Source organism: Haemaphysalis longicornis, unplaced genomic scaffold (assembly GCF_048455015.1).
Source record: "Haemaphysalis longicornis isolate Haplotype H1 unplaced genomic scaffold, Haemaphysalis longicornis Haplotype H1 scaffold_2, whole genome shotgun sequence".
Classification (NCBI taxonomy): Eukaryota; Metazoa; Arthropoda; class Arachnida; order Ixodida; family Ixodidae; genus Haemaphysalis; species Haemaphysalis longicornis.
Genome location: NW_027526295.1, coordinates 178044974 through 178070259, shown reverse-complemented (window position 1 = coordinate 178070259; position 25286 = coordinate 178044974). Strand labels below are relative to the sequence as shown.

General features: G+C 47.7%; 3 protein-coding genes across 4 annotated transcripts in view; 1 reads left to right on the top strand and 2 right to left on the bottom strand.

Moving 5' to 3' along the window:
* Positions 1–859: 859 nt before the first annotated feature.
* On the bottom strand, positions 860–4414 carry Pig-m (Phosphatidylinositol glycan anchor biosynthesis class M). Its single transcript, XM_077698755.1, has one exon. It carries the CDS (start codon positions 4412–4414, stop codon positions 3167–3169), a length of 1248 nt encoding a protein of 415 aa, XP_077554881.1. The 3' UTR covers positions 860–3166.
* Positions 4415–4491: 77 nt separating this feature from the next.
* On the bottom strand, positions 4492–5706 carry LOC144169542 (cx9C motif-containing protein 4). Of its 2 annotated transcripts, XM_077698760.1 has the most exons (3): positions 5666–5706; positions 5044–5137; positions 4492–4643 (listed from the first exon to the last, which is right to left on the bottom strand). In XM_077698760.1, exons 2-3 carry the CDS (start codon positions 5102–5104, stop codon positions 4492–4494), a joined length of 213 nt encoding a protein of 70 aa, XP_077554886.1. In that variant the 5' UTR covers positions 5105–5137; positions 5666–5706. The 2 variants fall into 2 exon arrangements, with proteins under 2 accessions (XP_077554886.1, XP_077554885.1); XM_077698759.1 differs by lacking the exon at positions 5666–5706 and having other exon boundaries at positions 5044–5273.
* A 224-nt stretch (positions 5707–5930) lies between these two features.
* Rasgap1 (Ras GTPase activating protein 1) overlaps positions 5931–25286 on the top strand; it is a 38299-nt gene continuing 18943 nt past the window's right edge. The window contains exons 1-13 of the mRNA XM_077698752.1: positions 5931–6066; positions 6681–6801; positions 13812–14013; positions 14533–14612; positions 15824–15980; positions 16465–16532; positions 18123–18444; positions 21548–21696; positions 22273–22387; positions 22520–22594; positions 23124–23354; positions 23448–23525; positions 24138–24221. Coding sequence (XP_077554878.1) covers positions 6015–6066; positions 6681–6801; positions 13812–14013; positions 14533–14612; positions 15824–15980; positions 16465–16532; positions 18123–18444; positions 21548–21696; positions 22273–22387; positions 22520–22594; positions 23124–23354; positions 23448–23525; positions 24138–24221 — 1734 coding nt within the window. The 5' untranslated portion in view covers positions 5931–6014. The remainder of the gene's footprint in view (positions 6067–6680; positions 6802–13811; positions 14014–14532; positions 14613–15823; positions 15981–16464; positions 16533–18122; positions 18445–21547; positions 21697–22272; positions 22388–22519; positions 22595–23123; positions 23355–23447; positions 23526–24137; positions 24222–25286) is intronic.

Sequence of the window (25286 nt, the reverse complement as noted above, 5' to 3'; positions counted from 1 at the left end):
AGCAAATCGGGAGTTTCCCTTACCACAGACATAACCAAGCCATAGGCATGAATTAAAATCTATGATCTTTTGTCAACTAATACGAGGTGCTCGTTAGTAACAGTAATATCGGTTTTCTTGGAACTATAAAACGCACAGCCTTTGCGAACGAGTTTCTGTCCCACGCGGCTCTCTTTAGCACAAATAAAATGTCCCTGGATTGGGAATTTTGTATTTTCCTTTCGTCAGAGCAGACCTTGATTGATTGACAGCAAGCATTTGGGAGTGAACCCCAAATAAAAATGTTAGAAGTGGGATTCTTTCCTCTTAACAACAATCTTTCCAGTGATTCATTTTCCTAATGTGCTTTTCTGTATTGCCCTGGCGTAATTTTGTTGGCGGCTTATAGTGTATCATTGTGCGAGGGGAAATTGGATGGGCAGGCAATACTATGCTGCTAGTGAACAGAACTTCAACATTGTTGCACTTCGTAGCACACAACGAGGAACGTGTTTGTGAGCTCAACGCTTCTTCCTGCTCAACAGCGGTGGACTCGGTCGCCGCTGCTGGCTGCTAGTGGCAATGTAACGCCGCTCCTTGGTTCCCGTGCTCCATTTACTTCTGTGCGGACCTGTACATAGTCTACAATGCATCATATACCTTCAAGTTAGTTTGGCCAAGCAACAAATTTGCAAGGTTTTGGGTTGTAAAAAGCAATTCATGAATAGCCTTCCATTGTTCAAAGCTTTAGTATTGTTTCTTTGCCAGGCTGTGCGAAGACTCTCAACATGCTCGTACTATACTGCACTTCAGACCGTGTTTTGATTCGGCCTTGCATGGAAAGTTTGTTGCAGCAGAATACTGAATCGAACACGCCGCATAGCGTTTGTTCAGCCAATTTATTTCCCACATTCCAGGAGTCCGTGTATAGGTGTGGGGGGAAGGTTATAAATAGAATTAAATATCCTCTATTGAGGCATCTGCACATGATGGCGAAAGCCAGACATTTGCATCTCCGAAACACTTGAACACACACGAAAAGAGTACGCCGGGGCAAAGTATGCAAAAATAGCCTGTTGATTAAAAGGGAGAAAAAAAATATGTCCAGTTGCGACCATTGCTTGAGGTGTAATTCAGGACGGTAGGAAAGACACGGGAGTTGCTTGCTTGTTAAAGCAAGTGACTACTGATTGCTGTTCACAATTCTGTCACAAGGCAGGGACACAACCATGACTACAAACTTAAGATTTTCAACACTGACTAGAATATTTACACACACAAAAAATGCCCTGCCAACTTTTACAGGGTGTTGAACCTGATAAACGAACACAACACGAAAATCATCTACTGCTGAACAAAACATTGGATAACAATCCCGGTATAGCTTTAACCAAAAAAGTAGAGAAGCTTTCCCTGAAAGTGCACTCACTGAACATTCAGTTGCTTTTAACTACTACGCCCATATTACGAGATCTTGTCAAAATTCAAGCCCAGGGCTGTTCTGTATGGGTGGCACGCGTTCACACTCGCAGCTTTTAGCAGTGCATGGGCACGCTACCACTTGAGATCAATAGTCAGGCTAGCAACAGGTATTGTCCTATATCCGTCCTGATCATCCAATCTGTTGCAATTAGGTCACTGAAGACCACTGTGATAAAACTAAGTAGCAGCAGCATTTGCATAATGTGTCATTGCCTACAAACGAACGTCCCGCATCAAACACGGTCCCAGCTGTCCGAGTGCACAACTCATTGTTGACTCAAGTCGTATAACAAAGTGGCCATTCTAGAAATGGGCAATTTCGACCCTTTTTTCTAAGCAAAGGTCCAGGTAGGTGTTTTTAAGTAGCTTGAGCATTTTGTTGTTCACAAAAATCAGCGAAAAACAAAAACCAACTACGTCCAGTAATAAGTTCAACTTGGCGACATTTAAAGCCTTGGAACCTTAAATAAATACTCAAATACAAACGAGTAATATGGCGGAGCAATCTACTGTTCGGCAAATAAGCTGACTGTGTAACCTTACCGAGATCATAAAAATGTTTTTTTTCATGCCTGGAAGTAGTTGAGATCAACGTTAACTGTTCATGAAGCGGTGTTCCTATTAGCACTTCAAGCAGTATGAAGACATACCCAGTCAGTGTCACAGTGGGAATAACACACGATAAGCAGTTTCCAATCTCTCATTTCAGATTTCTTGTACTATCAGAAATGTTCCCATTACGTCGATAACCCAGATGTAAACAATTTTTGGCTCAGGAAAACAGCTCAACCCAAACTGGCCTGTTTGTGGCAATGATGACCCAAGGTAAATTATCCAGGTTAAGATGCACATATTGTGTCAAACATTTTATAGCTCCTGTGGCTGGTTTCTTGTATGCCACAACAGCATTGAACCCAACAAAAGAAACAACAAAACAACACATTTGTGCGAGTTTTAGCTTAAAACAAGCATGTAATACACTTCCACTGCTTTGCAGTCAATCTCCTGTCGCTGAATCCAGGGTACGCTGTTCAGCATGCATTAAAATGCAAGCGCTACGTATCCGTACACATGTCGACATTTGTGGTTATAGTACATGACACATGTCCGGTAGAAATCTACAGTTGGACTCTCATGACAGCAGCATTGTTCTTGGCTTGAACCAGCAAACACCTTGTCTGGCACACTGCTTAAAGCTAACCTAAATTTACTGCACGGAGGCCCAATGCACTCGACATATACTGTAACTTCCGCGTTAAAATGCACAAACAGGTCACCGTTGTGTTCGCCGGCCGTGTATCCTCCTATCCCACAGTTTTTCATCAGCAACTTGTCCAGTCTTTTCTACACGTTGCACAGCCTGAACATTGCATAATCTAGGAGTGGCCACACTGCAAGTCCACCTGTTAGAGAGCACACAGAGCGTCAACTGAACTGCCTCCCAAGTTTGCTTAGACCAAAGTCGGGGCTAGAAAAGCCTGCACTGTGACATTCGCTGCTTGTGCCAGGAAAAAAAGAAAAACACCCACGAGCGTCGACACACAAAGGCGCTCTCAGGTTCTTTTCGCATCCGAGCCACTACGTGCACACGACTCAACATTGCTTAGAGCACCGTCACCAGGCCGGTGCTGAACGCCAAGAGGTGTCGAGCTCTCATGTCGGGCTAGGGTCCATCCGGGCTGACGTGGGAGAGAGAGGTGGGAGTTCACTTGTTCTTGGCCTTCTTGCTCCTGGGGGTGTGTCCCTGGTAGTGGGCCATCATGAAGCAGAGGATGAAGGTGTTTGCGGCCAGGAAGATGAGCCCGGCCAGCCAGACGTGCAGGAAGAGGGGCTTGCCGCCAAACTCCAGGTAGTAGGCCTGCAGCAGCCACAGGCCCTGGCCAGCCAGCCACATGAGCAGCAGCAGCGTGCCCCTGCGCAGGCTCAGGCCCAGCTTGGGCAGCACCAGCGGCAGCAGGCACAGGTACCAGAGGAAGTACTGCGACGTGCACACCTTGTTGAAGCTCACCAGCACAAAGGTCACGCAGAACAGCGCGAAGGGCAGGTCACCCAGCTGGCCGTACTTGAACGACAGCAGCGCCATGAGCAGCGCCTGCGGAAGCAGTGCCACCAGGGTGCCGCCGTCTTCGGCGGCCAGGTAGAGCGGGTAGAAGAGCGGCGAGAAGTTGTGGCGCACGTCCTTCCTCGTGACGTGGTAGAGGAACGCCTCGCGGATGTACTCGCGCCCGTACACGAAGTAGCACAGCAGGGTCGGCACGAAGAACGCCGCCGCGCACGAGCCGAGGAAGACCGCTTTCCGCCGGTTGGGAAGCAGCAGGCGCGCCAGATAGGAGCGCCAGCTCTCGGGCCCGCCCTTGGCCGAGAAGGGCAGCCTGGTCTGGAGGGCCAGGTATATGGGCAGTGCATAGACCAGCGTGTACATCTTGAGGTGCACCGAGAAGCCGTAGGCCAGGCCCGCCGCGGTGTCCCGGCCCTTGAGCAGGGCGAACAGCGAGAAGAGCACGATGAGCGCCAGGATGGAGTCCGAGCTGCCGCGCGTGGACACGGCGAAGGCGATCGGGTTGTACAGCCAGAGGCAGGCGCACAGCACGGCCTTGCGCTCACTGAACTTGGCCGTCCGCACTATGTGGTAGGCGTAGTAGCCGACGAGAACGTCCACGGCCGAGAAGAGGACCTTGCCGAAGGCGGGGTGCAGTAGCACGTTTGGCACCAGCAGAATCGCCAGCAGCGGGCTGTAGCGGTACGTGTCCCTCCTGAACGGAGAGTCGCCCTTGGCCACGTAAGCCGCGCCGTCCGTGAAGACGTGGTAGTCCACGTCGGTGTACTTGACGTGCAGGTTCTGGTCTTGCCACTCGCCCATGATGATCAGTCCGGCGCGCATCAGACCGGCGAGCAGCAGGTGATGGTAGAGCTTCACCTTTCCCACGCTGAATCGGCTCGACTGCTGCACCATGGTGTCGCTCAATCGCTACCGCAACTGCGAAAAGCAAACGAAAACTACCGGGAGATGCGGCGCAGTTCCCCAAGCCGTTAACCAGTCGTCTTGGCGGGGCCTGCGGAGCGCTTCGATTCCTCTTCCTTCAGGAAACCGGAGCAGCAAACGGACATCGTCTTCCACTTCTCGCAACACTTGAGCATCTCCTCGATGAACGACGTGCAGGCTTCTTCTTTATAGTTGTTCGCTTTAAGGGAGAAAAGAGAAAACACGGTCACAGTTCAGCTGAGTGAAGCCGCGGGCTTCGATTCGGGCGCGCTGGTGCGCCACCGACGTAATCCTATCGCAGTGAGGGTGCGGATCCGGGCCCTTATGTAGGCACAGCATGCCGATTTCGGACCAACGCACGCATGTCGCCCGAACTATTCGCATGCAAAGGTTTGTATCTGATGGCTGCCCATTCTTCGCGAGCAAGCAGCTAGATGCGTGCAATGGAGGCAGACAATCGAGTCTGCGGAATCGATCGATTGCAACTTGCGCCAAGGGAGCGCATAGCCACGATGGGGAGCACTTTGTTTTTGCTTTGTATTTTCTTTTGCGTCCGCGCTGTTTAGAGATTTACTAAAGCTTCGCACACGTAAACTTACCTTGTAGGCATTTCTGAATTGCACAAGCCTGTTTTTGGCAAGGATCAGTTGCCGTCTTCATTCCCGTAATGTTCCCGTATTTACGAAAACCAAACTGCAACAAAACAAAGCAAACTTTGCAACTTTGGCTCGCCTTGACTTGACACTGTGCAGCTACACCGGCTACACCGTGAAACCGTTAACCCAGATTTTTGCTTTAAATTCACCTTATAATAAGGCAAAGCGTAGAACTTCATTCACGTGTGACACTTTTATATGCTCGCAAACACGTTCTATTGGTTACAATATGAACACAAATTTAAGACAAGGCTGGCAAGGTGTCGCCTGTGGCAACGAAGGCAGCAGACGCTCAAAAATCGACGACTGAGAGAGAGAGAGAGAATAAACTTTATTTCGAGGTTATTGAGAAATTGCCGTCGTTTCTACCTTGTGCCTGTAGTATAGGAATATCACTTCAACTTTACTCTGCCGCTGAGCGAAAGAAAAGACGGCTTAATTCAGTTTAAGTGGCATATTTCGTGCCTTTTCTGCGCTGTGCTGTGATCACACGTCGCGGCTCAGGAAAACGAATGTCGAGCATTCACAAATTATACTGGTCCAAAATATGTCATAGCAGGCTTACCGGGCGTATTGTGCGCGTGTGTCATACCATCATCAACCTGCTGAAGTTTGAAAGTTACGAAAAGAAAGTGGTTATGAAAGTGAAAGTAGCGGGTTTCAGCATAGAGATAGTAAGTGGATCTAAGCGAGTTTAAAAAAAAAACCTTGATTTTTTTACAATAAATAAATCTAGCGGTATTAAAACGCGCAATAATGTGTTCATTTCTATTATTGCCTTTTAACGTGGGCTGTTTATCTTTTGTAATCTTTTGTTTGTATCGTCGTGCCGCCGGTGCGCTCTCATGAATGAGCTTCTCAGTTCTCGTGATTTCTCGCGTAGTGACGAGATTTTGTGAAGTGAAACATGGAAGATGGCGGCTGATAATGATGTGCGCTTAATAGAGCGATTACGTGTTGTGATTGGTAAGTCATTCGTTTTATTGTAGTTATTTCGACTTCTGAATGTTGTAGGCGACGTATTAAATATCCTGTAGCAAAACATCTATTGTACAACATTGTTTTTTTGCGGGTGCCGAAACGGGAGTTGCGAGTAGGCTTATCCAACAGGTTGTCGCTGGCTTCATCGTAGCGTCAGTTCTCAGTACTTCGGAGTGGTCCGATCAGTTTCGCGTGCCAGGACATAGTGGTGTACCTGCCTGTCTGTCGCGATTTTTGTTTGTTTCACCGCCTGTCAGTGGTCGTGGCCGGCGGCAGGCACGACCTTGAGTGCTTATGAATGATCCCGGAAAGAATTTTTCCCTTCATTCATTCATGAGAGTTGTAGCGAGGATTTGTGAATGGGGTTTCGCAAGCTTCCCGATCGTCACACCCCCGTCCTGTCCTTGTATTGACGACTCGGTGGTGTTTGCCGCGCCCAAAAGGGACTTCTCTGAACAACCCACGGGTGCTGCGAGTACCCGAAAGCGTAGCAAACTAAAAACAAACAAACGAGCGAAGATGGTGTGAGCTACGCTGTAGCGTCGTCGAAGAGGCCTAGTGCGTGTGCGATTGTTTTCTCTTTCTGCCCCGCTTCCCAGGCGAGGCGAAAAATCTGCCGCCGAGAAATCATGGCTCGGTGGAGCAGCGCGACGTGTACTGTGCCATCAAGCTCGACCAGGAGGAGATATTCCGAACGACGACCAAGGAGAAAACCCTCAAGTGAGTCGTTCTCGAGAGCGCTCCTTTCCCACGCGTTGCGCTAGATCCGCGCTGGGTGCGTGCGTGCGTGCGTGCTCGCTTCCGGTCCCCTTTGAAGGCAGATCGTCTTTGATCGCCGCACCGTTTCTTGTGCCCGATAAGACGCGCGTCCTCTCCGCGGCGTCTTTTTATCGGCCCGATGCGTGTCACGACGCCGAACACACACACACACACCTGTTATCATCTGGCGGGGGAGTCATGAGAGTGACGGGCTGCTTTTCACCATTTAATTACGCTCACCGCGGACCCGATAAGGGTGACCTGTTTTCGCCGGCAACCCACACCTGGATTCAGTTTTCCGTCTGGCTTTCTCCGCGGCTGCTGCGTGCTCGCGGATGTGGTGCGTGCCTCCCCTGATTATGCGCCCGCCTCGCCCACATCCGTGGTGGGGCCCGTTGTAACAGTTCGCGTCTTCTTTGCGGCGCCCAACTGGAGTGTCCCGCTTCAGTGGACCTGGCGTTACAACGTAGTCGGTTTGCTGCTTGTCCTTCGGGTTCTGCCGTAATCGAATTACGGCAGAACTGTCTTGTGCTCTTCCTTCACACAGTAAAAACAGAAAGAAAGGTAACTGAAACGTTAGAGATCACTGCCCTGAGGAACTTGCAAATTATGCTGACAAGTAGGGCGCAGTGTTTGTGACTGGCTACAGCACGGAATTGAGGGACTTATGGGCTGTGGGAAACTCGTAGGTCAGGGTGCTACACGAGCGTTTCAAAGGCCTTTGAATCGAATGTCATTTGACTCAAACGGCATGTTTGAGCTGCTACACGACGTTTTTCAAAAGCATTTGGTGCACGACAACTGACCTTTGCCTTTGTACTTTGTAACGCGAACGTTTGTATTCTCGCACGTAGTTTCTGCATGTTGTATTTACAAAAATAATAATGTATGAGTAAAACTTGGTTTTCAAAGAGCGCACACTTCACCATTTTTCTTTTGTTTTTGTTTACTATCAGTCAGTCTGATTACAAAGTAACTTAGTACTGTCAACTCCAGCGGTGAAAAAGAAAAAAAAAACTGGTTATGCTGTGCATATTGTGCTCGTGTATGTAGTTTTAATCAATATTATCGCTCACAGAGGTGTTTTTTGGCTTGACTTTATTTATTTATTTTTATTTTTTTCCCAAGTTGAAACCAAACTGGACAGCAGCGGCAACACCAAAACATGGCAGGTGAATGCGGAAACTCAAACATGCGGTGTAGATTGGCAGAACTCCTTTCAGTTTGAATGGCATTTCACATTTCGAAGGCCATTTGACTCAAATATCCTTTCAAACGCTCATGTAGCACGGGTATAATGCTTAGTGTTGCCGCCATATTTTGGGGAGACCTTCGTTGTTTGTGCTGTATGCACTTTTCAAAGCTGTGTGCTTTATTTCCATGCTTTGGCAGGTTTGTCAAATAAACACACTTGACAATTCTATGCAAAGTACTGCTCTTTCACGAACTCAGAAACTTTGGAAATGCAAAAGACATAGCAAAACAGTAACTTGAACAGAAGATTTCACAGGAAAAAGATGGTTAAAGTGACCGTGTGTGCAATTTATTTGTTTGTTTTATTTTTATATCTCGGGGTCCTTTGTAATGGAGGCGCTATGCACATGAGGGTTAGGTACAGGTGGTATCGGTGGTGGGGCAAGTAGTGAGGGGTACGGGCTACCAGCTTCATAACTGTGAAAGAAATGAACGCAATAGAACGTCAGAGTGCAATGTTCATGAATCCCTGATGAGTGTACAATGGCACATCATCAATTGCAACGCAGCAGTACTAATATATAAAAAAAATATACTATTGCAAACTTTGAAGAATAAACTGTCTGTCAGTCATTTTGTCTGCTAGGCTGTGTTTCCACATGCCCAGTGCAGACCAAACTGTCCCAGATGCTTCCTGTTTTTTTATAAAAATGATATTTTGCCTTCAGTGCACTTTTGCTTTAGGTACTAGTATTCTGAAAATGCTTGCAGGTAAAGTTTTTGCACAGTTCGTTGGTGGGTGTTTCTGACAGAAGTACACCTGATGGCCTCTTGTGTTTTTATAACTTGACAGAGTCTCCTCTTAAACACAACACTGCACATAAAACAAGCTGTCAGACCTGAATACTAGCTGGACAGAAATGCTTTGCAGGTAGCTCCGAACATTTGAGTATTAGTCACGAAAGTAACCTGGTAGGATGAAATTTGGGAGAGGGAAAAGGAAGCTTTTCTGGGACCTTACACAGGTGGTTTCATTCCAGCGCGAGAACGTCATTTTGCTTGGAGAGAGAAATAAGTATGTGAAACAAGTTCTGAAAGCATCGTTATTTTAAAACATCAGTAGTACAAAGTGAAACAGCCATTTGGTGGTTAGAAACAACTACAGAAGACATTGTGCTGCTGGTGGTGATGTTGGAGGCTTGGTTCTTGAACATGGAAGCCCTCTTTTTCGATAAAGACGGAATATAAAGGTGCTTGTGATTGCCAAGCTTTTTGCACACGAACAGTCCCAAGATAGTCAGTGGATCATTGTTGCTTTGGCATTCCAAACAAGATTAAAATTAGAACACTGTAAATGCCCGCATTACACCTATGCTCACATTACATAACACACGACTGCAGGAGGGATTGAACAAACTTGCAATTGCCAATACCCACATGGACACATGCCCGCACTCTGGTTGTAAAGCTGGGTAATAAGGTGATCACCTGGGGATTTTTGTTTTCACTGGCTGTTATGTGGCTGTTTCTCTCGTTTTTTTTTTTTTTTGCTATGAGGTGAAACTTTTTTCATGTTTGCCATGTGCCTAAAGCATAATTGTACATGCTGTCATGAAATAATAATACTTTACATGAAAAAACGTAATTTAACAGCCTGCCGTTTGATCCCCGTGGCCTTGCAAGTAAGGTCGCTGGTTTTGACAGTAGTTTGACGCTGGCTCTGGCATTATTACATCCTGAGCACAACACGTTTAGTCAGCACAGACTTGCTTTTCATGCGCAATTGTATTTGTGTCGGAGACCCAAAAATATAAAGGCTGAGTTTGAGTATAGGCTTGCGACCATGTGTGACAAACTCCGTGGATGTGGGAAAAAAGATATGCTGTGGCCTTCACCACGATGTGGCATTTGATAAAACCTGCCAGCAATAATCTAATTCACATGTTGCAAAGGTGCACCCTTGGTCTGTTTGGATAAAACACTTGGCTGCAATGTTTGGTGCGCTCCTTTTAACTGAAATAAATATGGATCAGTTGTGTCGATAGCATTTCACCGGTTGCGTGTAACTAATTGAGGCGTGACAAAAGCTGGGAATCACGTCTGATTAGAGAGGTCAGAGGCTTCAAGATAAAGTCGTGGATGTTTTCTCGTCTGACTGATATGTGAATAAAAGGCTGAAAGTGCGGCCCGCTGGCCGTTAGCCTGCCTTTCGGCTTTGTTAAAGGGACACTGAAGTGATATGTAAACATTGCGGGATTACTAGCGCAAATTGTAGTCCGGAGTCCCCAGGCCATGTTTCGACCACTCTAGGCGCGTTTACGCGATTTTATTTAGTAGAAAAACTAATTCGAAAATGCTGTCCTCCTCTCTTTACGCTCGCCCATTTTCTGTGGCGGTTTCGTGTGACGTCAGGAGGGGATGAGCTGGCAATTGGTTGCGGTACTGCACGGCTCCCCGGCCTTCAGACAGAGTCAGTCGGGCCAGCGTTTCGTCCGCCGGCCGCCGGCGGGTCGTCGCAATCAAGGAGGTTAAAAAAAATTGCTTGGTCGCAATTCGTTCGCTTAGTTGAAACGAAGCCAGGACACGTTTGTGAATGGAAGAATGTGCCTGTCTTTACTTGGTTTGTTTGTACACTGTATCTAGCTCCAAGTCAAGGTCGCTTCACGCAAGCGCTGCACAAGCGCACATGCGACGCTTCGCTGACTGGTACGCCAGTAGGAAAATATAAGGCCTCTTGAAGGCGGGAGAAGAGTCAGCGAAGTCAATATAGGTACTAAGGAAATAAAATCAACTGATATTTTTATCGTACAGCGTAAAACTAGGGCGCGGGAAGCACTTTTTTGCGCTGGGCGAACAAGCACAGCGGTCAGCAGCACGACTACGCATCTGCGAACGCTTTTCCGTCTACGAAATGCAATTGCTAGACGTGAGCTACTGTGGAAACTCGGGCGACGCTTACTGCACGAGCGCAGTACAACAAATAGTCACCTAAGCTGCTTGAAATACCAAAACTAAATAAAAGTGTAAACCGGTTGTACAATATATAGCCAATATTAGGCAGACCTTTGCATCCCGCTCCGTGGCTCAGTTGTCTGAGGCGCTAGGTAGGGCACCGTAAGTGTTTTGCAAGTCACGAGTTCAAATCCCCGCGGGTACGTGCTTTTTTTTTTTTTTTTTTTTTTTTTTGTAATTTAACTTTTTTGTTTTTCGTCGATGTTTTCTATATTGAGTTCACCTTTTTTGGGCCGCAACGTTCATGGCTACATGAACTAGTCCACAAAACGCGCGCAGGCTGGCACTGGCGCGCTAGCGAGTTCTCGTTGGCATGCTGTTGCCATAAGCACCGACTGCTTGCAGGCAGTGGGCACAGGCCAGAATGAACAGACCCTTGGCCTGGTGCGAACACGCTTTTTACGATACAGGCATGAGGGAGGCAAGCTCCAAATATGGGGGAAAAGCGCATGACATTTGGGTGTCTGCGGGTACGTGGAGGGCGTTCATGCACTGCGTAGGTCTCGGCTAGTGAATGCTACGACTACAGGCCGTCCTGGGAGGCTTATCTTGTGCATTTTACAGCCAACAACATGGCAGAAGTGCGGTACGATGATTACTGAGATATTGAGAATGCCCATCCAACAACGCCATTGGTTATGTTTTACAGAACCGAAACCGAAACCGAAACTTGTTTGATTGCTAACCTTGGGCATCGTCCAATCACGGCGCCCCTCCTCCCAACGTCACAGCCTTAGTTGGTGCGGCCGCCGCAAACCGCGCATGGTAGTTTTTCTTCTTTCGCGCTTTGTAAAATAATTTGCGATTTGTCAACCGGATAAACGATGAAAAGTGTGCTAATTTGAGCCAGTCTACGCAGTGCAAGCAAAAACGGGAGCTTGACAAATTCACTTCAGTGTCCCTTTAAGAGGATGCTGTATAATGAAATGTGTTGTAATGTAAGCTGTCATCACCATAGTGAGGAACAGTGAAGCACAACTTTACCGTCTCATTTTAGACCTTTAGACCTATGTAAATCGTGTGCCTGAGGTTTCTCTTGTATCTGGTGCACTTTTATGGAGGAGTTGATATTGTGTGGTGATAAGAGCAGACAGCATGCATTCGGACAGGAAACTTGGTGGTTGTTTTGGAGAGTGTGCGTGTCTTTTCTGTTTCATCCGACCCTCGCCAACAAGAGAAAGCAAAAACAATTTTATTTTATTTATTTACATACCCTAACGGCCCGAATAGTGGGGGGGGGATAGTGTGGGGTTATGATTGAAAGTACAGTACGGGTCTATTCGTTTCACCTGCACCGCGTGAACCAGTTCAGGCGGTGCCGCACTTCGCCGTTCGTTTCAGCGGTGCAGCTCGCGGCACCTGAACCGCTCCGTTCGATTCACCGGTGGTGCCGACGGGTGCAGGACGGGTTCACGGCTTTGCCTGCACTCCCTGCCGAGGAGGTGCAGAAGCAGACGAAAAAAGTGCAGGGCTGGTTCCGCCGATGGCGGAACCCACTTTGCACCGCTGTGAACTGGTTCAAGAGGTGCAGGCTGAATCGAATAGACCCTACATTTTTCCAGCGGAACATAACAATGAAGTCAAGGATGCTGTACGAGAATATAGCTTAATCAAGCTATAGCTCAGTCAATTGTTAATCAAGATTTTGTTAGCACGGCAACTTATTTAGATCGTTGTGTGTTAAATGTAACTACGGGTCCTGTCGATGTAAACAGCTTTAAAGGTTTGTTTCTCTCCTCTTATTTTTTCCCGTCTTTCTTTAGCAGCAAAGCTGTTCTTGGTCAAGGCTTTCGTGGGTCAAGGTGTGGTATTGCGGGTGCAGAAATGTGGAGAGGGCATAGCCTAGCGAGGGGAAGAGCAAGTGCCAAGCGCATGTGCATGAAGTGAAGACACTTAATAGGCCAAGCATTTCTAAACTATACTAAATCTGATGGCAGTGTTTATACTTGCCAACAGTGTTGAGCAAAAAGAAAACATTAGGCATACTTGAGGCAAGACAATACATGAGTGATATTTGCACTGTTCTTTTAATTGAAAAAACATGGCTGATTAATTTGTGCAACAGCAAATAAAATGAAAAAATGTTTTGCCCTAAACATACAAAAAGTGCTCGCGATGCCCTCTTGTGGCAGCATTCCAAGTGCAAAAGAAACTGAAGGTTCCAGTGAATGGCCCGAGCAGTGGAGCATGGTGAAATTGAACTGACGCGAACGGGAATCGATCTGCTGGCCTTGAGATGTTTTCTAAAGCTTGGCCTTGAGATTAAGGAACACCAGGCAACTTCGCTGTTAACATCACCGTTCGTGACGCCAAGTTAGTTAAGGAGGGTTAAAATTTTGAAAATGATATTGCTATGTGTTGGCAGGATCATGCGATGGTGCTTTCTTTGAAACGAAAAGAATTTGGAATCGCTCGCTGACCAGCTTTGAGGCACCCGTACATGTCTTGAATGTTCCCAAGCATTCACTTCACTGCCTGTGCAGTAGTACGTAACTGTTGTCGTAATTGCTCAAATTATTTTATTTAAAGCTGTAAGTGGTAAGTTCTTGGAAGCTTCAGGACACCTCACAAAAGGATAAAAAGGCTGTAGCAGTGGACTCTCTTTGACGGATCCTTTGTTTGATGCGAAACACTCTTAATTGTGGTCTTTATGGGAGATGCACCGATGATAATCGAACAGCTGCTTAGGAGCAGAGGTTGTAAAGAGCAGTGTACCTTGCATTTGCCATTACGTTGCCTTTAAGTCCTGTTGTCCCCCCTTGCAGCCCCTTCTTTTCGGAGGACTTCCAGTTCGAGGTCCCCCGGGAGTTCCGCTACCTGTCGGTCTATGTGGCCGAGCGAGAGCGCGCATCGAACAAGGACAAAGTCCTTGGCAAGGTCTCCATCAAGAAGGAAGGCATGCACAAGTACTATGGCAAGGACAACTGGTTCCCCATCATGCCTGTCGACGCTGACTCGGAAGTGCAGGTGAGCTGCTTGTTACGACAGTGCGGGGAGTGGGTCCCTTTCCACGGGCAGGTCTCTCTGGGAGATTCCCAGCATGTGTTTGCGCGAGGCACTTCTCAAGGGGAATTTTGACACTTGTTGCTCCTAAACTGTGCAAAATGTGAGGCTAGACTACGAAGTTGGGTGCTGCATGTGCTACTAGTCAAAACTTTCAAAATATTTTCCTTTCGTCTGCTCTTAAAATCAGCTTGTGCTTGCCCATATTTTGGTTTTGATGCTAGTTATCTCATTTTCTGGCAGTGATTTTTTATGCTCCGTCTTTTGTTTTGAGTGTCACATTGTCGGCTTGGCATTTATTTGAGACAATGTTAAAGAACCGTATTTTGTGCAGCGCTAAACACGATTGTCCGCATTTTGATTCTTAGTTATGACGAAGTTTGGACACAATGAACACTTCCCTTGCGATAGTTATCTGCTCACCTTAACTCTTTGCGATGAGCTCGAGCAGTGCTTTACCTGTGCATTTCTCTCCCCTTGCAGGGCAAAGCTCATATCTCAGTTAGGTTAGAGCCCTCGACCAAGTCTTCCATATACGGACCCTGTGCGAAACTGTGCGTGAGGCAAGTATACTGATGACTGCATGTCAAGCATTGTTTGTTTTAGGGCAAACAATACAGCAAATTACAGCTTGTGGAGTGTGAGCACTCGTCGCAACACACATTGAATTACCCGGAGATTTTGAGTAGTGAGGTACCAGGGGTATAGGGGAGTGAGGTTTCACACATCCCTTGCGGTGTGCCACGTTTAGCCCGAGTGTTGCTTTGGGGGACCAAATCGCGGTTTGGATTTGATTTCGAGCGGTGCTTCCTCGTGATATTTATTTATTTAATACATACTGCAGACCATGGCTAGGTCCAAGCAGGGGTGCACAAGAAGATAAAATGCAGAAAAATACCGATATCCAAAGCATTACGCAGTGTGTTGGCGTAGGAAAGGAATAACGACCTTGGGTGTTATAGGATGTTGTGATCTCGCTGAAGTGGCAGGTGTAAAGGGGAGGAGGAGGAACATCCCTTGTTTTATGTTTAAATGTATGTTTTGCGAGTTGTAAGCGGGTTGTCATACTTCATAGTCACTGTTAAATCTCCTCTTGGGTATGCATCCGTAGTCACCACTATTGCCATCATCGTGTAGACCGTGCGAGTAAAGTGGTGATCCCCGTAACGGGCAGCCATGGCTTCGGTCTCGCTTCGGTCGTTCTTCCGTTAACACTTTTTTTTTTTTTTTTTTTCAGTCCATAAGGTCAATCTTTGTGACGCGGTCGGGGAACGGCTCTACAACGGCTCTAGGGCGGATTTGCTTGCATCTCCGCCCTAGAGCCGTTGTAGTAAATAAACGTCCTGGCCTCATGCTATCAGATGTCGACATTGCAGACAGCGTGGTAGACGTGAACGTTGACGTATCTGGCTTCTGCACGTTGTCAGTATCGGGAACGTAAAGGTGGCTGTAGGTCGTCACGATCAACTTCGGCAGTACTACTCGCACGGTCTACACGATGATGGTGATAGTGGTGACTACGGATGCATACCCAAGAGGAGATTTAACAGTCACGGTTGTGGAGCTGTGAGAGCAGGCTTAAAAGCATCATTGGGGCGCAGGGCATGAAGTGCTTTTTTAATGTATGGTGTAGTGTGGCGGCGTGTGAGGGTGGTAGCGGTGCCAGGAGCAGATTAATATGTTTAAGCATTGTTTAAAGGCGCTACACGTGCTCTTCCTCAGCTGAAGTCTCCCCCTTGTGGTGCGTAACGTGCCCCTGTCCTTCGGCCACCAGGGTGACAGAGTGCAGCGACCTGAACCTGGTGAATGGTTCGTGCAACCCGTACGCCCAAGTGACCCTGTGCCATGGCAACACAAAGCAGGAGACCCGCAAGAGCAAAGTGCGCCGGAAAACCGTCTGCCCCCGCTTCGAGGACACCTTCACCTTCGATGTGAGTGGCTACACATGCACACTTGCCCCACGTGAACTTGTTTGTGTCACCAAAAGAGCTTTTAATGATCGCTGTGGGCACACAATGTGCAAGGAGTGCTTGAACTGTGTACAATATTTAGCTGCTGCAATGTGCACGGTGGGGGAAGCGGTAGGGCGGGGGGGGGGAGAGAGAGAGAGAGAGAGAGAGAGAGAGAGAGAGAGAGAGAGAGAGAGAGAGAGAGAGAGAGAGAGAGAGAGAGAGAGAGAGAGAGAGAGAGAGAGAGAGAGAGAGAGAGAGAGAGAGAGAGAGAGAGAGTTGGGAGGTAGGTGTTTATTCTAGGTTACTACCGATAAACTGTGTGTTTCTATATCTGCCACACGGTTAAATTTTTTAATTACGTAGGATGAAGACGTGTGACTCGCCTGCCATAAGCAAGCTGCTTCACTCTCCTTGTGTTAATCATTGCAGTGAACGTGTTTCTCTGTGTGTTCCCCTTTTGCAGCTCAAACCGCAGCGATCAGAAAAGCAGATACGGTCAATAAAGGATGAGTTCAGCAACCTTGAACTCAGGTAAGGGTATTTTAGTGCCTCTTGTGCATGGAGAAAACATGGTGCTGGGCATGCGGTTTCTTTATTGCGCATGGTGTCCAAGTGACTGGGCAGTTTAAAAACCAAGTGGGGTTCTCCTTAGTTCCTTTTTCTCTGGTTGGAGACCAAGATAATGTTGAATAAGTGGAATGTGACGAGTACAAAGCCCTGGCATTGCATTTTCATTCATGTGGGCTGCAGAGCAGTGTCTCCTTAACACGTTCGCTGTGGCATGCCTTTTTGAGGTGTCGCTTTACGTGTGGAGTGACCCACCGGTGGGTCACACGCCTATGCCTGTTTCATTTGCTCCAAAAGAGGTGGTGCTGCAATCTTGCTTGCTGGAGTTTGGCACGTTTATTTGAAAAATGCTGAAATGTTTGCGAGCAGCAGGAAATACATGTGAAACATATTTCAAAAACTGCGGCAAAATGTTGGCGAGCAACAGAATTGAGAAATAGGCCGCCACTGTGCTCCTTGCAAACGATAACGCCGCCCCACGTCCAATGCAATAAATATATAAGTATACATCAGTTGCATTTTCGAACTCAGGTGGCAGCATATCATGGAGCGTTCTTGAGCGGTGTGGGTCTCTGGTGGGTCACACGGCACGCAGCATGAAAACGTTCTCATCGAGTGCGTCACCGGTGGGTCACGGCATTTACCACCAGAAAAGTATTCTTCTAGCCATTTATACCCTCATGCAACGAGAATCGCATCACTGCGTTCTATTGCATCCACAAGCAGATGCATGCAACTTCGCTGCCGCGTAGGAGGAGCTCAGGCCATGGCCCACCAGTGACCCACAACGCAGTGAGCATGTTAATCTGTCTACATTGCTGTGATGATTGGAGCCGATCTCATGTTGGCTGCTACCGATTTGGCCGTCTACATTGTCATGTACCTGGGAGATAAAGGCACTGCGCACATCTTTACGTACACCTCACATTCCATTCCACATTGCTTTGGGCTCCACTTGAAGTTCAGTAAATTAGACCATTGCACCTTCTTTAAACATGTAGTCTTAAATTTGTGACTTTTTTGTAATGTGACTGGTCTTCTTACCAAATATATATTTTGGCAGACCTCGCCGTTTTTATCTTCTAGGACTTCATTTGTATTCATGCTGAGTGGCTCATTTTGGGCACTTGGGCTGTTTTCTAACCGTGCAGTGACTTGAGCATCACTAAGCTGGTTTTCAGCTCCTAATTCTAATTTATGGGTGTTTTGTGAAACCGTTGCATTTGTCAAGCGAGTGTGTTGAATCTCAGACCAAGGCTGCAAATGGGTGGTGTGGCTTTGCTGCTCGGATCTGCGCGAAGGTTAATTGAATGTTTGCCCAGCTTCGAAATGCCTCAAAATTATGCCGATTCCTTCGTCACTGTGTGTGTTCAGTTTCAAAGCGGCTTCCTGCTATTCTCCCGGTAACCCCTACACCCCTCTTACCATCCCTTGGGAAAGTGGTTGGTGTTGTGGTCCCCCGTGCCTGCTTACTCCGTACAAATTGGGATAGTTGGGCAGGGACTGCTGCATCGGGAGCGTGCGCCGTGTGACTGTGGGGGCGTGTGTGTGCAGGGTGTGCCTGCAGCACGACCTGAGCGGCGTGGGTGGCATGTTTGGGAGCGTGTTCCTCGGGGAAGTGCGGATCCCCGTGCGGGACCTGGGCCTGGAGCGGGGATGCTCCCACCAGGCCTGGTACCTGCTGCAGCCGCGGGCCGAGGGCCAGCGCTCGCCGCCCACCACCGCCGTGGGGCCCTCGTCGGCCAACGGGGCGGCGGCAGCCGCGGGCAGCCTGGGCTCGCTGCGGCTCAAGCTCTTCTTCACCTCGGACCGGGTCTTCTCTAGTCACTTCTACCGGGACCTCCGGGAGCTGCTCCTCATGTCCCCCGACATCAAGGTGAGGCCCTCAAAGGGGTTGGCAAGGCCTCTTGGTGGGGTCTTTTCCGGTTGGCGTAATGTTGTTTCATTCATGTGCACTGCCTCCCTGCTTTTGGAATCTAGAGACTACACTTGGGTGCAATTTAAGGGGGGACGCGGGTCTTAGAATGGTCCAAAATCGCGAAAATACGCATTTTGGGAAGAACACATTTTTGAAGTCTTTATACCTTCAAGCACCTACTCTAAAAGTTTCACCGCTGAATTTGATCGGGAATAATCTCAAAAACGACTTTGAAAACGCAGCGGGAGCCGCAAAACGCCGAAAACCGGGCTAAAAAAGCTTGAACTTCGCGCGCGCGCCACGCTCGAAGCAGACTGCCGGCGGCGGCCATCTTGGGCTCGCTTTGTAGCTGATTTCTTTGTGCGTATTTTGCGCCATCTCAAAATGGCGTCGCATGGGGAGAACGAGCGTTACCGCCGATTTACTGAAGGTCGTTTCGGAGCCGCTGATTGGCAGGAGCACGTGCGCTCGAGTCGAGCCCCCCGTTCCGCGTCTCTGATTGGCCGGCGCCGTTGAGCCGCCATTTTTTTTTTTTTTTCGTTTTGTTTTTGCAGGCGCGCGTTCGCTTCCGCAGTATTTTCAATTCGGGTGCGTTTTCTCTGCCGTTAGTGACTGCGATTCTGTCACAACGTCTTTATATCTCGTGCCGCAATGCTTGGACACCTTTACCTCAAGGAACTACGCGCTGCAAGCGTACGAAAACACGATGGAAGACGCCGTAGACGGCGGTGCCGAGATCGCCTGTCACGTACGAACCTGGGGCGGTATTCTCGAGTTTTGTCCCTTTTGCGTCCCTTTCAAAAGTGTCCCTTTTGGCGAGCCCTGATTGGCTAAAAGCAAACAACCGGAAGTGACGCAACGCAAGCGCAACAAACCTACTTCCAACGCCCATTGCTGAACTGGAAGTACGTCACATTGAAAGGGACTCAAAAGGGACGTTTTCAAAAGGGACAGTTACGAGAATACCGCCCCTGGTCCGAGAAGCGCCGCGTGGAAACGTCCAGATTTAGTTAGCTGTTGTGCTTTGGTTATATTTGTGGGGGGGAAAAAGTCTGCAGCACAATATGTTTGTGCTTTTCTTTAGTTTGCATCGACGTTGAAGGAAGTGCAAAGGAACTACCGTACGTGAAGGTTCAGCAAAAAGTGCAGTTTTCCAGCGCTGTTTACAAAAGTTTTTCATTACTTGCATAGAGCCTTCCTGGTTATTTTTGGGGCACGGTCGCATACTTTTTTTTTTTCCTGTAGGAACAGAGTAACATGGCGCTTTTTATATTGGGCCATGCTGTAGCAAGAGTTAGAAACTAGATTTTCTTTTCTTAGTTTGCAACGTCATGCTCTGCCTTACTGAGTGTTTCACTATCAGGCTTTTGACCTAGGATGATAAGACTGGTATCATTTAATTTGCAATAAATAGATCTAGCAGGTGATGCTGTTTGTATCACTCTGGTATCCATCGCCAAATCGAAGTCCACCTGCAGCTCTACAGTTTATTTTGTGAGGTCACGCTCTTCCTTGCGGGGTGTTTCCTTATCTTACTCTTTAGCCAGGATAACAAGACTGGTATAATTTCATTTGTATTGAATTGGTCTAGCAGCTGATGCTATTTGTATCACTGAAGCATTGATCACCAAAGTGCATTTCACCTACAGCCTTGCTGTAGGTTTGAGATGCATAGCAGGACAATCTCTAGTTCTGGGTGGCTGCTGTGCTTTAGTCTCATTGGTAGCACAAAAATAACAGCAGCACATGGTATTTGGGCCTTTCTGTATTCTGTAAAGACACTGAAAGAAAAGGTGAATGAGGATATACAGTTTCTGAAGTGTAACAGTAGAAAATTTAATTTTCCTTCGCAATTTGTACGGTATTCGTGCGAATTTATGTCAATCTTTCCAGAAGTATTTTTGTGTTACAGTCACATAGTTGGTATGCTTTTCTTCGTGAAGAATAGAGCTACAAAATGATGCTATTTATATTGTTGTAGCTATGCTGTAGGAAATGTTACCGTGATCTAAAACTTCAAATGCATTTTTCTCAGTTTCTTTTTTTGCAAGACCAAGCTCCGCCTTACGGGGGTTTTTGTAATGTTGCTCTTAGGCTAGGATGACAAGACTGGTACCATTGTATTCGTATTGAATTGATCTAGGGGGTGATGCTATTTTTATTGCTCTGTCATAGTTTACCTATTTGCAAAAATTAATACAAATGAGGCAATTTTATACGAATTGTTGATATCAAATGTTCACCTCTTTCATGCTTTGTAAAAGTCTTCGAAATGAATAAAAATAGCATAGCCCCCGAGAGTAGACCTTTGGCATTAAGTCCGTATAAATCATCATTGAGTTTGCTAAAGCGAAATTGCTCTAAACCCCCGTAAGAAATGCCTCAAAAAATAAATTTCAAAGTGTTGTATTTCTTGAACAAATGAAGCTATGTTAAAACTAGTTACATATTTGAAATCAGTGTAAAAAACTGCTTAAGACTGCCAATTTTCATCTAGCTGGCACTAATAATAAAAAAAATTGTCTAAAGACCCACCTCCCCCCTTAAGCTACTCCGTGTTACCCGGGTTACTCCGTCCGGCACAAAGTAGTGCGTTACTTGAAATGTATTGATCGTGGCACGAGCCGTTTCTGTAATTTTTTGGACCTAATGTGCGTATAAATTACTGCAGTGATGACAAACAGATTGCGTGAGAAAAAGCAAACGATATCGCACATTCATAGCAATCTCCTTTCAAAACACACGCACTTGTTGACATCCAGGTCCATCGCTTAGGCAAAGTGATACCGTACATGGGTGTTTGCCATTCTTAAAAGTTGTTCTCAAGTATAGGAAGTCAGTGGTGATTAATTCAAGCTGCACAGCTTTCCCCCGAGTGTGATGGTGATACACCTTTCTTGTCCAAACCTTGCTACAAATTTCGCTGGCCTGTTCTGCACTGGGCATGCCATCGCTGCGCGTGCGACTCTCAAGGTGTCCCCAGTGTAATTTGTGCCATGCCAAACGAGAGCGAGCGTGGCAGGGGCATCTGAGTGGGAACCGTTGCCCTTGGTGGACGCAGCCGGTGACGTCGAGTGCGGCGTACGTGCTGGGCGAGATGGTGCAGCACAAGGACGATGCGGCCCAGCCCCTGGTGAAGATCTTCAAGAGCCACAGCTCAGTGCTGCCCCTGCTGCGGGCGCTCGCCAGCTGGGAGGTGGCCGGAGCCACGTGAGTGCCAGTGCATGACAAGAACACGACTAGGAGCTTTAGTTTCTGCGTCCGGCAGCGACGATGGGCGAAAGGGAAAAAAAATACAAACCGACCTTTCGTATTTTGACCATAACAAAAATGATGTGCCCATTTGAAGGTGTCACACTTCCCTTTGTTCTGATCAGAGAAATTAGGTGCAGTTCGGGCAGGTTACGGTCAAGTGAATGCAGTGTTTCATTTCATTTCTTTCATTAAGAAGGTCAGAGCTCGCTATGCAGCTTTATTGTCCTCGATCCTATCAGGGACTGCATTGTGTCAGCCAATTCATCAGCTCAGTTGTTGGGATCCAAAAAGAAATGGAGGCAAGCTGATTGTAGAAGCTTCTGGTCCTTAGTGGCGGAAAATAATTAGAGACAGGAAAGTCGAACGAACGAAATACTCTAAAAGCAGCTCACAAACTCTTGCAGGATTGTCTCTGAAGTGACTTTCTGAACTTACTTTAGGCCCGCACTGGCTGTAGTGGTGCTCAAGCCCGTGCAGCTTTCTTGATGTGACGTGAGCTGCCTTCTCATACTTCTCGTGTAACCTTCCCAGAGACCCGCACACCATCTTTCGGGGCAACACCCTGGTCTCCAAGTGTGTGGACGAGTACATGAAGCTGACGGGCATGCTCTACCTGCAAGATACTCTCAAGACCGTGGTGGCCAAGGTGTGTGTTGACATTCCCAGCAGGGGGGAGTGCCTGGGTGCATCCTGACTCTGGCAGGGAGGCTGGCCTTGTTCATGCCTTGCCCATCGTGGAATGTCTGACGCCTTTTTCTCCCATCTTGCTCTGTGCTAGATTCTAACCGAGCGGCTGTCCTGTGAGATCGATCCCACGAGGTTGAAGGACGGCGAGTCACTGAAAGTGAATGAGGTGAGTGGCATGAGCTGTCGTTATTCTCTTCTCGTGGACGAATACCAGGCTTCTAGCATGTCTGATGCTCGTCTTTGTGTGTGCATCTGTGGCAGTCACAGTGCTGGAGGGTAGAGTGCTGACCAAGCAGAATTTTCTTTTCTTTTGTAGTTGAAGCTTTCGGGCTGGGCCCGACACCGCAACATACCCACCGGGCCCATGTTTCATAACTGTTTTTTTATTTTTTTATTATTTTTGCTGTTCGTTTGTTTTGTTTTCAGACTCTTACTTTCGAGTTTAGCTTTATTTTCTCTTCACTAAACTTATTCAGGTGTTGCTGCTAAAACAAAAGAAGCTGTCTTCTGTATTGAGTTGCATGATTTACAAGAGATTGACTCCTTACTCTCGGCTTCTCTTTTTTTCTCTCTCTCTTTTGAGATGTGCGTTTAAGTTGTGGTTGAGAGAGTGCGTTAGGGGGGGCTATCAAGGCACATTGTTGTGGTGAGACGAGATGAGAGCCTCTCCCCCCCTCCCTTGCACGTGCAACCAGGCCCACCTGCGGGGCTACGTGGGTGCGGCCCTGTCGGCCATTGTGGGTTCGTGGGTGGCCTGCCCGTGGGAGCTGTGCGACCTGTTCTCCATGCTGCGCGGCCTGGCGGCCGACCGCTTCCCGGGCCGCAAGGAGCTCCAGTACTCGGTCATCTCCGTCTTCCTCTTCCTGCGCTTCTTCGCCGCCGCCATCCTCAGCCCCAAGCTCTTCGAGCTGGCCTCCCGGCCCATCGTGAGTACAGGGGCCCCCTGCGCCCCGCCGGTCGGGCTCGGTCCAGGTTCACCTCACTGAGCTGCTGCTTCCTGCGTTCTCTTGCTTGTGCAGGACGAGCAGTCCCACAGGACTCTCACCCTGGTGTCCAAGTCCATACAAACACTGGGCAACCTTGTCAGCTCCACATCGGTGAGTTAGCCGAACATTGTCCCGTGCCTCTGCGCTTTATTTCTCTCAATCGTTGCCTGCTGTGTTGCACTGTCAAAGCTAAGGTGTCTTTGCAAGTATAGTATGCCGGCTTAGTGCAATCTGTGGAGTGTACTAGTAGCGTGGCTGGTGTGCTGTAGCGTGGGTACAACAAATGGCATCGCGTCCATTTCGGAAAGTTATGTCAACTGACCAGCTCGCGGTCTCACTGGTGGCATAACCTAAAGGGGCTATTTTAGGCATAGCTGGGGGATGGGGAGATTGGAAACTCTGACCGAAGACTTCCCGATTGACTTCAAGATTTGTTGCATGCTTTAAGCTAACAAACTGGAGCTTAATCATAAAATAACTCTGCTCTGCTCGGTACCATCTATCAGTTCCCTTGTTAACTTGGGTCAGATGATGGGGTATTTAAAATGGGGAGGAAAAAAGGCAACTCACAGCATTGTACCTCTCAGTAGTGGGATGGGTTAGAAGTAAGGGGAAACAAAGGGGGAGGGGCATTACATTGGCCACATGGCTGGCTGAAACTGCAGTATTGAAGCTCCCTTGTGGGCCGTGCCCCTTTAATTTCGTTGCTTTGACACGTTGCAGGCGCAGCCCTTCTACAAGGAGGACTACATGAAAGAGTTCTACGAGAACTTCATCACGGAGGAGCACAAGGAGGCTGTAAGACAGGTACGGTGGCCGCTGCAGACTGGGTACCAAGGCCAGTCTTGCTCGTTGGCCTTTCCCCTACATCTTATTCTGAGGCATTGATGGAGTATTTTTGTGTGGCACACGATGGCCAAGTCTTCTGTGTGTAGATGAAAACATTGGTTGCACACTCTTGTAACACCATTGGGTGATGTCTCCAAAGCTGGCCGTACAAGTACGTGCGGCTGTTAAATTTCATTTTGAAATGATATGTTGCCAGTCTCATGCCATTATTATTCTTGGCAGTGCGAAATATGCCTGAAGGTGTAAGCCTTTGTTTCTTTTTTTGCGTAGAAAAAAGAATTGAAGGAAGCTCACACTAGCGCGTAAGACATGAAGGTAGTGAAGATGTACACAACCTTCACCACCAACACAAATGCTTAAGCCTACAATGGCCGCCGATTTGCTTCTCCTTCGCTACTGCAATGACCTTCACTCCATCGTTGGTGCTATAAGTGTGAGCGTCTTTTATTTTTATGGAAGTGATAATCATTGGCATCACCTTGGAGGGGCGTATGCTATGACGCATCTTTCTCGTTCTGAGCTAATGTTGCCACGATTGCAGCAAACCCTGGAGTCTCGTTCCGAACAGGAGTTGCCAAGATTACGGCAAATGCCCCTCCCCCCTCTTTTTTTTCTCCTCGTTGGGAACGCTGGGTGGTTGCCGCGAGGCACGTGCACACGAGCGCTCAGCATTTTTTTTTTTTTTTTAACTGTGGGGCAGCGTATTTTTAAACGCTTCGCTGCACAGAGCACCCACGTGACATGCCTGTTCGCGCGATGGAGAAGGGTAATTAAATGCCGTCATCGGCTGCGCCCCAAACCTAAAGCAACCTAAAACGTACCAAATCACTATTATTAAAGACAGAAAACATGCAGATTTGTGTTTAGAAAAAAAAAATTTTCAAAGAAAAGGTAAGAAATAAAAAAAAACAAACTAAGATAGGCATTGCTGGGGCTCGAAAGCGCCAGTACTCGGTACTCTACATTGAGACCGCAGAGCCCGAACAGTAGGCTTCTTTTAGAACGGGCTCAAAAGAATAGAGC

Excerpts from the sequence above, each read along its gene's own strand:
- Pig-m (XM_077698755.1), bottom strand. The coding sequence starts at position 4,414 with ATGGTGCAGCAGTCGAGCCGATTCAGCGTGGGAAAGGTGAAGCTCTAC.
- LOC144169542 (XM_077698760.1), bottom strand. The coding sequence starts at position 5,104 with ATGAAGACGGCAACTGATCCTTGCCAAAAACAGGCTTGTGCAATTCAG. Across the intron at positions 4,644-5,043 it reads AATTCAGAAATGCCTACAAG|CGAACAACTATAAAGAAGAA; the intron begins GTAAGTTTACGT and ends TCTCCCTTAAAG.